The sequence below is a fragment of the Callithrix jacchus genome, chromosome 12 (genome assembly GCF_049354715.1).
Source record: "Callithrix jacchus isolate 240 chromosome 12, calJac240_pri, whole genome shotgun sequence".
NCBI lineage: Eukaryota > Metazoa > Chordata > Mammalia > Primates > Cebidae > Callithrix > Callithrix jacchus.
The window spans coordinates 126,154,103-126,170,303 of NC_133513.1; the positions used below are offsets into that span (position 1 = coordinate 126,154,103).

The window sequence follows — 16,201 nt, forward strand, 5'->3', positions numbered from 1 at the left end:
CCTTGCACGGCTCCCACCCTGGGTCTCCCGTGGCCACAGGGATGTGGCACAGCCCAGGTTCCCCACAAGGGACACAGCTCTGGGTCACGTGCCAGGCCACCTCTGCGGAAAACAACGTTGCTAATGGCTCAGGGGAACCGAGTTGAGATCTCGCCGGAAGGAGAAGGCGCGTGTGCGAACCCTCGGCCACAGATAGAACTGCTGGCTTCACAGCAGAGCCTCTCCGCCGCAACGAGGAACAGCCTTCAAGTTCTTCAGTCTCTTAGTTCTGTATTTCCTCTTGGGTCTTTCTACATTGTATTTCTTTTCCAACTCTTACTGTGCTGTATTCAATACAAGTGCTGATAGGCTGTGCATTTCCACTCTTGGGGAAAACTTTTCAATACTGTACATTAAATATGATGCGTGCTAGGGCGGCATAGATATTCTTTATTTGATTAAGAACATTTGCTTGTACCTTAATTTTAAAAATCATGAGTGGATGCTGGATTCTGAAAGACACCTTTTTTTGCACCTGCCAATATGATCTTAGGATTTGTCTCCTTTTCCCTCTGTTAACATGGTCACTGACGTTGAGTGCTCTTTGAATATTGACCCTGACGTGCATCCCTGATGTAGCATCCCTGAAGTGGCATCCCTCATGTGGCATCCCTCATGTGGCATCCCTCATGTGGCATCCCTGTAGAACTGCTGGACTTTACCTGCTACGTTTTGTTAGGATTTTTGTGTAATATTGACGAGAGAGCTTTTCCTTTCTTGCAATGCCCCTGCGAAGTTTCCAGCATCAAGGTTCATTGGGCCTCTGAGTAAAAGAGGGAGTTTGTGTTTTATTTCTACTTGCTATGAGTTTTGAAAGTGGCTTTTCTTCTTTCTGTTTCTGGAAGAATTTACTGGTGAAGCCAGTGGGGTCTGGGTCTCCCTCGTAGCAACATTTTAAAGAAAAGATTTTCTAGGCTTCTGTCAGCTTCGGTGAGCCGTGTTTGTTTGAGGAGTTGGTCTGTTTGATTCCAGGTGTCAACTGTATGGACTGAGGCTACAAAGAACATTCTCTGTGAACTTTCAACATCTGCGCTCAGTGGGGGTCTTTTTCCTGCGGATGCTGAGAACTTGCCTTTTCTCTTTTTTTCTCCATTTCATGGTCTTCTCTTTGGAACCAACCTGTGCCTTGGATTTCCTCTGCTCGTCTGACTTCGCTGTTTCTGATGAATTGATTTGTCCTCATTTTCCTTAGATGTAATTTATTGTTGTTGTCCAGCTTCTTGAAATCAAAGCTTAAATCAAGGTTTTTTTCCCTGGATTATTTCTTGTATTCAAGGCTGTATTTTTACAGTAACTTGATTTACTCAGTCACCTAAGTTTTTATTTGTAGCATTTTCACACTCCAAGTCAGTTTAGAGTGTTTATTTGTAGCATTTTCACTCTCCAAGTCAGTCTAGAGTGTTTATTTGTAGCATTTTCATTCTCCAAGTCAGTCTAGAGTGTTTATTTGTAGCATTTTCACTCTCCAAGTCAGTCTAGAGTGTTTATTTGTAGCATTTTCACTCTCCAAGTCAGTCTAGAGTGTTTATTTGTAGCATTTTCATTCTCCAAGTCAGTCTAGAGTGTTTATTTGTAGCATTTTCATTCTCCAAGTCAGTCTAGAGTGTTTATTTGTAGCATTTTCATTCTCCAAGTCAGTTTAGAGTTTTTATTTGTAGCATTTTCATTCTCCAAGTCAGTTTAGAGTGTTTATTTGTAGCATTTTCATTCTCCAAGTCAGTTTAGAGTGTTTATTTGTAGCATTTTCATTCTCCAAGTCAGTCTGAAGTGTTTCCTGAATGCCACGTGACTTCTTTGACTAATTGGATCACTGTTAAGTACATTGTCTAATTTCAAGGCAACCATGTTTCTCTTAGGCCCATTTTTGTTACTGATTTCCTGTTTAACCGTGGCTGGAAAATACACTCCAAGTGGCCCCGGTGCTGGGGGACTCTGCTGTGGCCCCATGTGGACCAGCACTGGTCAGTTTTTACCACGTCAGCTGAGGGCCTTTTCGCAGGTGGGGACTTCGTAGAGTCCAGGGCAGCGCAGGGCATCCTGTGGTAAGGGGCAGAGTGTGCCAGTTCAGGTCTCTCCTCCTCTTCTGTGAAGCCACCAGTCCCTCTCCCACGATAACCCTGGAATCTAAAACCATAAATTGGATCAATCCATTCATGAGTTTTGGAGGGAACATTCAAACCATAGCATTCTGCCCCCAAAATTCATGTCTTTCTCTCTACAAATACATTCCTACAAGCCCCAAAGCCCCAAAGTCTTAACTTCTTCCAGCAGCTACTCAAAAGTCCAAATTTCAGAGTCTTATCTATGAGCCCGTGGAATCCAAACAAGTTCTCTTCTTCCGACATACAGCGGTGGGGCCGCCTGAGACATTCCCACTTGAAAACAGGAACAGGCAAAAAGAGACGAGTGGCGCACTCCAAGCAAGCCCGGACCCTGCAGGGCTGACGTCACCCTAAAGCCAGGGAATGGCCTTTTCCGACGGCACCTGCTGCTTCTGGACACGGGCTGCGGGTTGGGCCACCCCGATGGCTTTGCTGGGTGCAGCCCACATGGCTGCTCTCACGGGTTGGAGTCTGGTGCCTGAAGCTTCCCGTGGTGGGTGCTGCCAGTGGCTCTGCAGCTCTCAGGTCCTGGTGGGGGTCTTGCTCCCATGGGTGTGGTAGGCTTTGCCCTGGTGGGGCTGACTCCAGTGGCTCCATCCCTGGGCAACCAAGCTTTCAATGGCATCCTTTGAAATCTGGGTGGAGGCTGCAAAGCCTCCATCTTGCTCTCTGCAAGCCTGTGGAATCTGTGCCACGTGGCTGTGGCCACATCTTCTTGAGCTGTGGGTCTGTCTGCACCAGAGCTGCCTAAGCCACTGCTGGGGTGCCATGGAGAAATGCACTGGAATTTAGGGAGCACGGTCCCCAGCAGGCCCTGGGCGGGGACCCTGTGGAGGACTCCTCTGGCTCATCCACCAGAACAATTCTGCCCTCTGTGGCCTCCAGGCCTGCAACAGGAGGGCAGAATTGAAGGTCTCTGAGGAGCAGCACCCGGCCCCTGTCTCCGGGCTTACTTTTGGCAAAAGGTCTACAGCCTTGCCACTCTCCTGGATGCAGCTTTGACTCTTCAAGTGGCCAGGCCACGAACTTCCACATCCTTCTGCTCTTCTTTTGATGCTAATTTCCACCTCCGAGTTATTTTTCCCTCTTGCAGCTTATGTAGTGGTTGTGAGCAGCCCCGCAGCTGCCTGATTCTTTGCTGCGTGAGTCTTTATTCTGCCAGCTGCCCTCTCTCGCCACTCTCGAGTTCAGCCTTCGACGACAGCCACGGCCTTTGCTAATGTATGACAAGTCCACGAGGCTGACCTTTATTCCTGGTTTTAACACCTTGCTCCTCAGTCCCATGTGAAATCTCATCAGCACGGCCTCTCCCGTCCATGCTTCCATCAGCATTCTGGTCACGACCACTCACCAGATCTCTAACGAGCCCCAAACATGGCTGAGCGCGGTGGCTCATACCTGCAATCCCAGTACTCTGGGAGGCTGAGGCGGGCAGATCATGAGGTCAGGAGATCAAGACCATCCTGGCCAACATGGTAAAACCGTCTCTACTAAAATACAAAACATTAGCCAGGCGTGGTGGCGTGCGCCTGTAGTTCCAGCTACTCCGTAGGCTGAGGCAGGAGAATCACTTGAACCCAGGAGGTGGAGCTGTCAGTGAGCCAAGATCACACCATTGTACTCCAGCCTGGTGACAGAGCAAGACTCCATCTCAAAAAAAAAAAGTTGCAAACGTTCCCTGAGTATCCTGTCTTCCAGGCAGGCCCTCGCCAGAACCCCCTTGATGACCTGTCTGCAGACACAGGGTCTGTGAAGCTTCTCTTGCACACGTCTTCAGTCTCTGCTCCTTAGTCCCGAAGCTGCTGCCATATTTTCATTATTGTCAACAATCCCACTCCTCGCACCAATTTTTAGTCCGTTTCTAGTTGTTTATAACAGAGTATCCGAAACTGAGTAACTTCTAAAGAAAAGGAAATTATTTCTTACAGTTCTGGAGGCTGAGAAGTCCAAAGTCAAAGGGCCGCCTCTGGTGAGGGCCTTGCTGCTGGTGGGGCCTCTGCCGAGTCCCCAGTGGCCCCGGACAGCACACGGTGGGCGGCTGTTAGCCCAGGTCTCCTCCTCTTCTCACAAAGCCGCCAGCCCTACTCCCAGGACAACCATTAATCTGTTCACTTAGTAGCCGTCAAGCGGGTTGACCCACTCGTGAGCCCTCGTGACCCAGTCACCTCTTAGAGGCCCCAGCTCTCAACACTGCCACACAGGGCTCATGTTTCAACACGGGTTTCGAGGGGGACAAGCTTTCGAATCACAGCACCCCTGCTCCGTCTTTTCAGTTCGCTTCGCTGTCACAGATTCAACCTTCGGCCACGTTCACTTTCTCTGAAGCCCCTGCACGAGCCCTTCATTTAGGAGAGCACATGTGGGACGCTGCGGGGGACACTACGTCCTGGGGGCTGTGTCCTCTCCAGGCACCACGGAACCACAGCAGACTTCACTGCCTTCCAGAAGCTTCAAGGGGAACGTCCCTAAGGCCCAGGACCTGGTGGGTGTTCCCAGGGTGCCGCGGGGCTCTGCTCTCAGTGGGCGTTCCCAGGGTGCTGCGAGACTCTGCTCTCAGTGGGTGTTCCCAGGATGCCTTGGGGCTCTGCTCTCAGTGGGTGTTCCCAGGATGCCGCGGGGCTCTGCTCTCAGTGGGCGTTCCCAGGGTGCTGTGAGACTCTGCTCTCAGTGGGCGTTCCCAGGGTGCCGCGGGGCTCTGCTCTCCGTGGGCGTTCCCAGGGTGCTGCAAGACTCTGCTCTCAGTGGGCGTTCCCAGGGTGCCGCGGGGCTCTGCTCTCAGTGGGTGTTCCCAGGGTGCCGCGGGGCTCTGCTCTCAGTGGGCGTTCCCAGGGTGCCTCGGGGCTCTGCTCTCAGTGGGTGTTCCCAGGGTGCCTTGGGGCTCTGCTCTCAGTGGGCGTTCCCAGGGTGCCGCGGGGCTCTGCTCTCAGTGGGCGTTCCCAGGGTGCCTTGGGGCTCTGCTCTCAGTGGGCGTTCCCAGGGTGCCGCGGGGCTCTGCTCTCAGTGGGCGTTCCCAGGGTGCCGCGGGGCTCTGCTCTCAGTGGGTGTTCCCAGGGTGCCATGGGGCTCTGCTCTCAGTGGGTGTTCCCAGGGTGCCGTGGGGCTCTGCTCTCAGTGGGTGTTCCCAGGGTGCCGCGGGGCTCTGCTCTCAGTGGGTGTTCCCAGGGTGCCGCGGGGCTCTGCTCTCAGTGGGTGTTCCCAGGGTGCCGTGGGGCTCTGCTCTCAGTGGGTGTTCCCAGGGTGCCTTGTGGCTCTGCTCTCAGTGGGTGTTCCCAGGGTGCCTTGTGGCTCTGCTCTCAGTGGGTGTTCCCAGGGTGCTGTGGGGCTCTGCTCTCAGTGGGCGTTCCCAGGGTGCCATGGGGCTCTGCTCTCAGTGGGTGTTCCCAGGGTGCCTTGTGGCTCTGCTCTCAGTGGGTGTTCCCAGGGGGCTGCGGGGCTGCTCCCAGCTGCAGTGACGTGGCCTCTCCCCTCCTGGCTCCAGGCTGCTCCTTCTCCTCCCTGCAGAGCCTCTGCTGACAACAATTCCAGCTGACTCCTGAATCAATCAGGGGCCCCTGAGCAGAGACTGAGGGTTGGCTCACTGCGGCAGGTGTTTTCAGTGTGAGAATTTTAGCTTAGCCAGTTCTCACTGCTTCCATAGCTCATGACTTTAAAAATATGAGGCTCCACCATTTACCGGCCCGATGCTGCCGGCTTGCTGCCCTGGGCCTGCTGTGACCCATGCCCCTCAGCCTGACTGCTGTGAGTCTGTACCTGGCTGCAAGTTGGTGCACCACTTCCATGAGGATTCCTGCAACAGCATGGGCGGGGGAGGTGGGGACCTGAGAGTGGTGACCCCCATTGTGGTGACTGATGGCTCCCATGTGTCATCCCTGGGAGCCGGCCTGGGGATGACACATGGGAGCCATCAGTCACACATGTTGGGGTCCTTGGTCCCCAAAGCTCCAATGGGGTGAGCTTTGCCTGGTCCACAGCCACAGGGGAGGGAGGGCCGTGACTCCCATGCCCAGCTCACTCACAGCAGGTACCCTGGTGCCAGCCTGGCTGCTCGCATCTCACCCTGTCCAGTAAGTGCTGCCCAGGGTGGCCCATTTTTTTTTGAGATGGGGTCTCACTATGTTGGTCAGGCTGGGGGCAGTGGCTATTCACAGGTACCATCATGGCTCACTGCAGCCTTGAACACCTGGGCTCAAGTGATCCTCCTGCCTCAGCCTCCTGAGTAGCTGGGGCTACAGGCAGGTACTCCCCCACACCCAGCTTGGGCCATAGGCATGCACCTCTGCACCCAGCTTAGACCACAGGCGCCCCCAACATCAAGCTTAGACCACAAGCACCTCCTCACATCCGGCCTAGACCACAGGTGCCCCTCGGACGCCTGACGTAGCCCGTTTTTCTTTCTGCTTTTGTGCACACCCTCCTGGACCCAGCTCCGGCAGAGCCATGGGCACCTGCATCTTCCTCCAGGTGCAGGGCCAGGCTACGCCACCTTCTCCTGTCCTCAGGCCTGGGCTGGGCCTGCAGTCCCCTTGCCTCTGCCCTCCACTCCCTGCCTGCCGCCCTCCAACCTCTCAGCTTCAGAAGGATGGCAGCTTTCCAGGTTCCCACCTCTGGGTGGGGTCACCGGTTCCCAGTCAGGACCATGCAGATGTCACAATGGCAGGGGGTGCTCCTGTCACCCAGTAGTGGATGCTGCCCCCACCCCACCCTCACCAGCAAAGCACTGTCTGCCAAACAGCCCTGGATGAGGGGATAATTGGTCAGGTCCACCCCGGTGAGAAGACCACGGAGGCAGCCATGCAGCCTCTGAGGAAGGGGCGCCACCGGGCCACATTTGTCCATTTCCCACAATTTGAGAAATGTCCTTAAGTCTTTTTTCTTTAAATACTGCCATTTGCACCTGATAATCCAAATAAAAGGCACCATAGCTATCCTGCTCTACAAATGTTTCTCGAGATGGAAGCCTCAGACCTGACCCAGCTCCAATCCCCGTGAGGCCCTCGGGGCACTGCGGCCCATCTGGTGGTCAGCTCTCGGCTGCAGGCTGGGCTGTGCGTTCGTAGTGACCTCGCCAACCTCACAGCACCCACCAGGTGGGCTGTTACTGCCCCACAAGGACCAGGAGGACACTGAGGCTCCAAGAGGCCCGGTGACCCAGGCGAACACAACTGGGGCGGGGAGAGGGGTGGGGGGAAGGATGTCCCAGGAGCCGGGGGTAGCGCAAGGCTGCCCTCACTCAGGCGTGGGACTGTGTGGCTGTGGTGTCTGTCCGCAGAGCCCCAGGGTGGGGGCAGGTTCAGTCGCATTCCTGCCCAGTTACCTTGGACACAGCAGCCAGCCTCTGCTCCACACTGGTGCCCAGGCTGGTGGTGGTCCGGTCCTGGCGCCGGAGCTGGTGCTGGAGCTGCAGCAGGGCTGCCAGCTGGGAGCTGCTGGTGTTGGCCGTGGCTGCGAGCAGGACGTCCCTCATGGTCTCTGAGGCCGAGCAGCTCTGAAACAGAGCAGGGGAGGCATACCAGGGGCCCAAGGCCTGGCCGGGGAGGGCTGCAGCCTGCGGAGGGTGCACCGTGGCTGAGCCTGGGCGCAGGAGTGGGCTGGCTCTCCTGCACAGCTCCCCCAGGATGCTGGCTCCTCCTGGCACCTGCAGAGTCACGTGGGGCCACACTTGTTCCCCCACAGGGCCACACAGACAGGGCCCTGCTGGCCTGTGACTGCTGGGTCTCTGTGTCTGCCCAATGTGGGGTTTGGGTTTGGGGTCACGAAGGCATGTTGTCTCTGAGCCACAAGTTTACGTGGCCGGCGGACTCCACTGCTCGAGGACCACAGCCGGAGGCCCTCTTCTCTAATCGAGTCCCCAAGGTGAGGGCCCCAGCTGGATCCCAGGGGTGGGGCCACCTGCAGAGAGAGTTCCCTTGTGCCAGGGTTCTCCCTCCTCCTCGAAGGGCCTGGCTGGAGGTGCACGGGCCAGAGCCACACCTGAGACAGCGCCAGGAACTGGCAGGTAGTCACAGGGTCCAGGGCGCCAACGCACTCCACCATCTCCAGGCTGGCAGCTGCCGCGACGTCCAGGAGGCCACTGCCAAGGGCCACGTGTAGGCACTGCAGCAGCACCTCCGAGGCCTGTGCCAGGTACTGCTGGGCCAGAACCATCCTCCTCTGCAGGGCACAAGGCTCAGGCTCAGACTGGGTTCAGGAGAGGCCACAAGAGGGGTAGGAGGGGCAGCCGTACCTTCAGGTCCCCGCCTCTCCTGACTTGCTCCTCCGGGGCCGCCCTGGAGGCTGGCGGGTCCCTGCTGGACTTCCTGGCATCCTCTTCCTCTGCTTCCAGCTCCAGAGACCCGAGGTCACTCAGCTTGGCACCCACCTGTAACACACACCGCAGGCTGGTGGGCAGAGTCCACCCAGGGAGGCTGGGGCAGTCGGGCTCCTCGGCAGTGTCCCCGGGTGGGGGGCACTTCAGGCGCAGCGTGGCCTCTCCCTGTCCCAAACCCTCCAGCTCTTAGCTGATGCAGGGTGGCCCTGGCCCTTGAGCCTGGGTGAGGAGACGCTGCAGCCAGGGTGAGGATGCAGCCCCCCCGGGAAGCTGGCCTGCAGGACCAAGCATTCTGAGGGGCTCTTGTTCCCATCCTTCGGAAGCTCCTTTCTTGGAGCTGAGGCTTGCACAGGCCCAGGGACCCCTGGTTGGGAAACAAACCCCCACCTGGGGGTAGGAAGCCCAGGTGGCCCCTGAACAAGTGGGTTGAGAGCGAGCACCTGGTTTTTCAGGTCACAGGTATCGCAATGTGAAATCTGTATGCACTCAATGACTAGGCATCAAAATAAAAAAGACACTGATAGAAATGGAGAAGGAGTGATTGACAAGCCCCTGACTGGAAGGTGGGCCACCTGAGTGCAGGTGAAAACCAGCAAGCACGCTGGAGGCGGTGCAGCACCAGCCGCCTGACGCACACAGAGCCTTGTCCCTCTAACGACGGCACACGCAGTTCAGGTGTGTGAGGAGCATCGACCAAAACCAACCAGGGCTGGGCCACGTGCAGCCACGTGCAGCCACCGCAGAGTCCCCAGGACCGAGACCACTCAGGGTGTGTTTTCCACCACGACATTAAACTGGAAGTCAGTAATGAAAACACACCGGTGAGAAACAGGCGCCTTGAAATGAAACAAGATACAATCATCAAGTCAGTCAAGGAAGAAATGTCAACGGAATTTAGAAAACACTTTAAACGGACTCAGAGAATGAAAATACCGAGGGAGAAGAAAAGGAAAAGTCAGTTAGGCCTACAGCCACGGCTGGTCCTCGGAGAGACAGCCTGAAAAGTCACAGCCACGGGCACAGAGAGAGAGCAGCCTGGGAAAAGCCGCCCTGCAGCTGCACTGGTGAGCAGGTGGCCCCGAAGAGAGGCCTCCATGCTCCGGGGAAGTTGCCTCCCCTCTAGGCATGTACATAATGGGGTCCAAGGGAACCTGCGTGGGTTGCGGGAGGGGTGAGGGGGGCTCATCCAAAACATACCCACAGCTGCACAAACGAGAAGCTGAACCTCATGCTCCCTAAAGACACAGATAAGGGAGGTCACAAGAACAGCCAAAGAGATGAGGGGAGTTTCCCATCAAAGCTTTTGGATTCAACAGGAAACATGGCGGCCCCTCTCCACCGCAGAGAGCTTTCTTCTTTCGCTTATGAAACTTCTGCTCCAGCCTCGACCTGTGTCCACGCTCCCTAATCTGCTGGGTGGTGAGACAACAGACGAGGAGCGCGGACAGCACCTTAGACAGCGTGGCAAGTGACCCTAGACAGGTTCAATCCTCCGTTATCAAAACTTAGAGGACCGAAATGGGGGTTAGAGGAAAAGCACAGCCTTGAATACAAGAAAAAGCCAGAAAAAACCTCGATTTCAGCTTCGATTTCAAGAAGCTGGACAATAACATAAATCACATGTAAGGACAGCGGAAGGCGGCACCCGGGGGTGGGGGGGGCGGCAGGAGCAGGTGTGGCTGGGTCTGGCCTGCATGGGTTGGGGGCCCTGGAAGGCCTCTGCGCTCCACCCGGGCCTGACACCTGCTCTGCCCCAGCCCCTCCTCGCCAGGGCACCTTCATCACCATTCACAGAGGAGGACGCCAGCTCAGAGGAGGCCCTGCCGAGCCTGGCTTCTGCTCCACAGCCACCTGCTACATGTGCAGCTCGAGGGAGGCTGGTTGCACTGAGAGCCACAACTCTATCAATTCACTCGAGGCACGTGAAGTCCTGGGCTAGGTCCTGAAGGCACAGCACAGGCAACATCTCAGGGCCGACCCAGGGCTGCACAGAGAAGTGTCTAACTCCCCCCGGTGTGGCGGAAGAATCGTGTCATCCCCAGTTAAGAAGGGCATGGCCCCAGGAAGAGAGGAAAGTGTAGGAGGCAGGCATGAGAGTCGGGAAACACAGGACTTCCGGGACGGACCTGGGCTTAGAGCCGGGCACACGCCGCGGCTGCTCTGGTCCCTGAGGGAGTCTTCCTAACCAGCTGGTGTGTGGGGACAAGCCCAGCTTCTCTGCTGGGACAGGTGCCTTCCAAGGGAGGAATTGGCATCTGCACAGGCGTTTCAGAAGGTGAGCGGAGGCTTGTGTGGCTTGTAGGGACTGTCAGAGGGTCCCGAGGGGGCAGGTCACTCCTGCAGGTGACTCAGCCCTCCTGGGCAGCCTTGCAGGGGCTCTGGAGAAGGGTGGGCCCTGGGCTGAGGGGGAAGAAAGTCCTGACTGCCCCTTTCAGAGCTACCTGGCTACACTGAGGCAGCAGCCTCCGTGGCTATGGGGGGTGGGGATAGAGGGGAGCCAAGGCAGCCCAGGGCTGCCCCACTGCACATGGGCCTGGGAGCCACAGCACCCCATGCTCCGGCCCACCGAAGGCCACTCCTGCAGCTTCTGAGCTCCCCAGGTCCCCTTGTGGGCCAGCCAGAGCCACTGCTGTGGGCAACACCAGGAGCCGGGGCCTGCTCCACACTTGCCAGTTCAGGGCTGGACTGGGGTGGGCCCCATGCTGCAGAAGGCCGATCCACGTGCCAGCCTGCCCTCCCTGCCTACCCACAGACGCGCTGTGGTTCCCTCCCAGATCTGTCCCGGAAGTCCTGTTTCCCCGACTCTCATGCCTGTGTCCTGCACTTTCCTCTCTTCCTGGGGCTATGCCCTTGTTAACTGGGAATGACAAGATTCGTCTGCTACACTTAGGGGAGTGTAAACACTTTGCTTGTATATTTCAAGCACGGGCAACAGGTGTAAACCAGACTTGGGGTAGAAGCAGGAGCACCTACAAGGAAGGGTCCCTCCTCCCAGTAGCAGGCGGGGCGCACAGAGCACCTACCGAGGGTCCCTCCTCCCAGTAGCAGGTGGGGCGCACAGAGCACCTACCGAGGGTCCCTCCTCCCAGTAGCAGGCGGGGCGCACAGAGCACCTACCGAGGGTCCCTCCTCCCAGTAGCAGGTGGGGCACACAGGGCACCTACCGAGGGTCCCTCCTCCCAGTAGCAGGTGGGGCACACAGGGCACCTACCGAGGGTCCCTCCTCCCAGAGCAGGTGGGGCACACAGAGCACCTACCGAGGGTCCCTCCTCCCAGTAGCAGGTGGGGCACACAGGGCACCTACCGAGGGTCCCTCCTCCCAGAGCAGGCGGGGCGCACAGAGCACCTACCGAGGGTCCCTCCTCCCAGTAGCAGGCGGGGCGCACAGAGCACCTACCGAGGGTCCCTCCTCCCAGTAGCAGGTGGGGCACACAGAGCACCTACCGAGGGTCCCTCCTCCCAGTAGCAGGTGGGGCGCACAGGGTCAGCTTGTATGGCCAGCAGGTGGATGGCCCTCCCGGCCAGTCCCAGGAGCCGGGCACGGATCTCCACGCAGCCCACACTCAGCGGCTGCAGGCTCCCCAGCTGCGCCAGCACCCCGTGTGCCAGGGTGCGCTTCAGTGTGAACCATTGCTTTGAAAAGACAGACACGTTACAGCCACCACTGGGAGGGCAACCACCCACCCTGCCAGGGGACCCAGCGAGCCCTCCCTCTGGTGTCCCCATGGGTGGGACATTGGGAGCTCTGAAAATACCCCCACCCCACTGGGTGCTGCATGCTCAGGGAGGGTCTTGGGGGCTCTGGTTTGGGGCCGTAGACAGCTGCTCATATAACTTATTAATGACCTTAGTTAGGGTTATAATCATACCATCATGGAACCCTAATTCAGAGCTCCCTGACAAATCAGTTTTACGGCCATCTCTGGTCCATTTATACTTATGTAAAGTAATTTGAGTCATATTTCATGAAATCTAAGAAAATGCAAAAAGGAAGAATGTACATTTCCTTCAAAACATTCTAATACTCAGCTTTTCTTTTTTTAATACCAAAACGGAGACCACTTCTCCTGTGCTCTTTAACACGCATACACATCAATTATTGACACAAATTAATTAGTCCAAGCAAATTCATGAGTTGGGAAGGGCAGCTGTGGGTCATACAGGAAACACCCCATAATGGAACCTTGATTTTATTAGCCTGTTCAGTCCCCTCCAATGGCGAGGCAACGCCCTTCTTCTGCAAGACCCCCACTGCTAGAGGTCCCCGGAGGGAAGGCACTCAGATTCCCGGAGCCACAGCGATGGAGACGGCTCCTGCTGGAACGGGGCCCCTTAGCTGCGCTGTGGCCCGGCACCCCCTCCACAGAGAACCTGTGACTAAGAGCACCCCGAAATTACCAGGCCAACGGAAGTATAGTCGCTGGTGTTCTGCAGATACTCTGCCAGCAGCTTCTCCAGGGACCCCTGCTCACTCTGCTGCCCGTGGGCCTCCTTCCAGATGAACTGGAGCATGCCCAGAGCCATGTCCACCAGGTCGAGCTTGAGGTGCGCCAGCTTCCTCATCAGAGGCGAGTTGACGTTCTGCACCTGAGGGGGTTGGGCACGTATCTGAGGCACGGACGCTTTTGGTGAGACTGAATCTACACCCACGGCTTAGACGAGGCACAGCTGACATAATAAACTCAGAATAAACTACACAGATGCAAAACCTGACACACTTTGATCATGGACACAGCTGTGAAAGCATTAGCCCCTGGAGGCAGTGCAGGAGCCCTCACCCCCAAATGTCTTTGTGCGCCTGCTCCCTCCCAGTCATCTAGCTGCGTGCTGGCACCGATGTTTGCATTTTCCAGAACGGTACCTACGCGGAAGTGCACGGTGGGCGGTCTTTCCGTCTGGGCAGGGTCATGGTCAGGCTCCCCCTCGAGGCTGCAGGCATGCTCCCCTCCCCCATGGCCAGAGTCACTGCACCATGGGATGTGCCACCGTCCACTTATCTATTCTATTTCCAGTTTGGGGCCACTACAGATAAAACTGCTGCCAACCTTCATATGCAAGTGAACACGCCGGAGGGCAGAGGCTGGGTCCTGGGCAGGCTACCTCCCTCGGCAGCCACGGAGTTCAGGGCCCGCCTCTCCACAGCCTTGCCCACATCTGGTGTGGCGGGTCTTTCACACTGCAGCCGTTTTAATGGGTGTGTGGTGGTTCTTAGATGGCCACACCTCGCGTGTCCCTAGTGACCCGTGGTATGCGTCTGCAGCCGTTTTAATAGGTGTGTGGTGGGTTCTTAGATGGCCACACCTCGCGTGTCCCTAGTGACTCGTGGTATGCATCTGCTCATGTGCTTGTTCACCACCCACGTATTTTCTGTGGGGGAAGCATCTGTTAAAATATGTTGCTTGTGCTTTATTGGGTCGTAATTAACTTTGGAGAGACCTTCATCCATTCTAGATAAAATCTCTTTATCAGATAGAGGACATGTGTGTTCTTCCTGCCTGTGGCTGGTCTTGTCATTCTCTTCAGAATGTCTTTTGAAGGGAGGTCCAAGTTATCAGTTTGTCACTTTATGCCATATGTAAGAAACCCTCGCCAAGCCTGAGGTCACAAAGGTGTTTTCCTATGTGTTCTTCTAGACGCTTTACAGTTTCAGCCCTTGTGTTTGGGTCTATAATCTCTTTGGAGGCGGTTTTTACGGGTGCTGTGAGCTAAGAAGTGAAGAGGGTTGTTTTGGAGGTGCATAATCCTTTCTTTGGCGAGCTGCTCTGTGCCTTTGCTGGCGATCACTTTCCTGGACGTGTGGGGTCCACACCTGGATTCCGCTGTGTTCCACTGACCACGTGTGTACCTTTATACGAAAGCCACGCCGTATTGCCTCCTGGACCTCGCTGCACTAGCTCTTAAATCAGGTGGCAGCAAACCTCCAATTTCCATCTTTTTCAAAGTTGTGTTGGCCACATCAGGTCTGTTGTAGTCTCACATGAGTTTTAAAATCATTTTGTCATTTTCTCTGAAAGAGCCTGCAGTGACCTTGATCAGGAGTACAGACAATTCTGGCAGAATCAGCATCTGAGCAATATTAAGTCCTCTGACCCAAAGACGTGTTTCTCCACCTACTTAGGTCTTCTCAAATTTTTCTCCGTCATGTTTTGCAGTTCTCGGAGTATAAGTTTTTCACAGTTTTTAAGACAAATTTCATTTTTAAATGCTGTCATAAATTTTTTTTTTAAGATAGAGTCTCTTCCCATTGCCTAGGCTGGAGTACAGTGGCGTGATCTTGGTTTACTGCAATCTTTACCTCCCAGTTTCAAGTGATTCTCCTGCCTCAGCCTCCCAATAGCTGGGATTACAGGTGTGCACCACCACACCTGGCTAATTTTTTCTATCTTTAGAGACAGGATTTCACCATGTTGGCCAGGCTGGTCTCGAACTCCTGGCTTCATGATCCTCCTGCCTCGGCCTCCCAAAGTGCTGGGATTACAGGTGTGAGCCACCGCGCCCAGCCTGTTTTAAAAATGTTAATATCTGATTGTTTCTAGCATGTGGAAATATACAACCGACATCTGCATATTGTTCTTACGTCCTGCAACCTTACTGCACTCAGTAGCGTTACTTTTTGGTAGATTGCACACAACTGTGTGTACAGACAACTCTGTTACCTGTGGAAAAAAACAGTTTCATTCCTTCCTTTCCAATCTGGATGCTTTTCATTCCCTTTTCACCTTCATGTTTGCACAGACTGGAACGCCCGTGCCAACACAGAACACAGGTGAGAAGAGGGCACGTCCTTGCCTTCACCCTTATTGAAAGGGGCACCGGTCTTTCTCCCATAATTGTGACTTCCTCAACCTGAAAAAGACATCTATAGAAAAGCTGGGGTCTTTTATCAGGTTGAGGAAGACTTCCTCTATTAATTGTTGCTAGGAGTGTTTATCAGAAACGGTGTTGAATTTTGTCAAATGCTTTTCCTGCATTCACAAAGATGATCATATGGTTTTCATCTGTTAGTTGTGAAAAAATATGGTGACGCGAATTACTTTTTGAATGTTAAACTGTTCCCAGGGTAACCTTGGCTTGCTTATGACGCATCACCCTTTGTATATATTGTTGCTTATGATTACCACCCTTTGTATATATTGTTGCTTATGATTATCACCCTTTGTATATATTGTTGCTTATGATTATCACCCTTTGTATGTATTGTTGCTTATGATTATCACCCTTTGTATATATTGTTGCTTATGATTATCACCCTTTGTATATATTGTTGCTTATGATAATCACCCTTTGTATATATTGTTGCTTATGATAATCACCCTTTGTATATATTGTTGCTTATGATTATCACCCTTTGTATATATTGTTGCTTATGATTATCACCCTTTGTATATACTGTTGCTTATGATTATCACCCTTTGTATGTATTGTTACTTATGATTATCACCCTTTGTATGTATTGTTACTTATGATTATCACCCTTTGTATGTATTGTTGCTTATGATTATCACCCTTTGTATGTATTGTTGCTTATGATTATCACCCTTTGTATGTATTGTTGCTTATGATTATCACCCTTTGTATGTATTGTTGCTTATGATTATCACCCTTTGTATGTATTGTTACTTATGATTATCACCCTTTGTATATACTGTTGCTTATGATTATCACCCTTTGTATATATTGTTACTTATGATTATCACCCTTTGTATATACTGTTGCTTATGATTATCACCCTTTGTATGTATTGTTACTTATG

The 16,201-nt window shown here is 54.3% G+C and overlaps 1 protein-coding gene across 36 annotated transcripts in view; it reads right to left on the reverse strand.

Moving 5' to 3' along the window:
- CFAP46 (cilia and flagella associated protein 46) overlaps positions 1 to 16,201 on the reverse strand; it is a 132,149-nt gene that overhangs the window by 20,771 nt on the left and 95,177 nt on the right. For 29 of the 36 annotated variants that reach the window (XR_013525227.1, XR_013525229.1, XR_013525230.1 and 26 more), the window contains 5 exons: positions 12,847 to 13,035; positions 11,893 to 12,081; positions 8,365 to 8,499; positions 8,112 to 8,291; positions 7,456 to 7,626 (listed from right to left, as the gene is read on the reverse strand). Coding sequence is in view for 24 of the 36 variants with exons in the window: in XM_054243521.2 (XP_054099496.2) it covers positions 7,456 to 7,626; positions 8,112 to 8,291; positions 8,365 to 8,499; positions 11,893 to 12,081; positions 12,847 to 13,035 (864 nt within the window). In the remaining 12 variants the exon portion in view is untranslated. Of the gene's footprint in view, positions 1 to 7,455; positions 7,627 to 8,111; positions 8,292 to 8,363; positions 8,500 to 11,471; positions 12,082 to 12,317; positions 12,421 to 12,447; positions 12,763 to 12,846; positions 13,036 to 16,201 lie in introns of those variants that run through there. The other 7 variants (XM_078346820.1, XM_078346819.1, XM_078346817.1 and 4 more) reach the window with 4 other exon arrangements.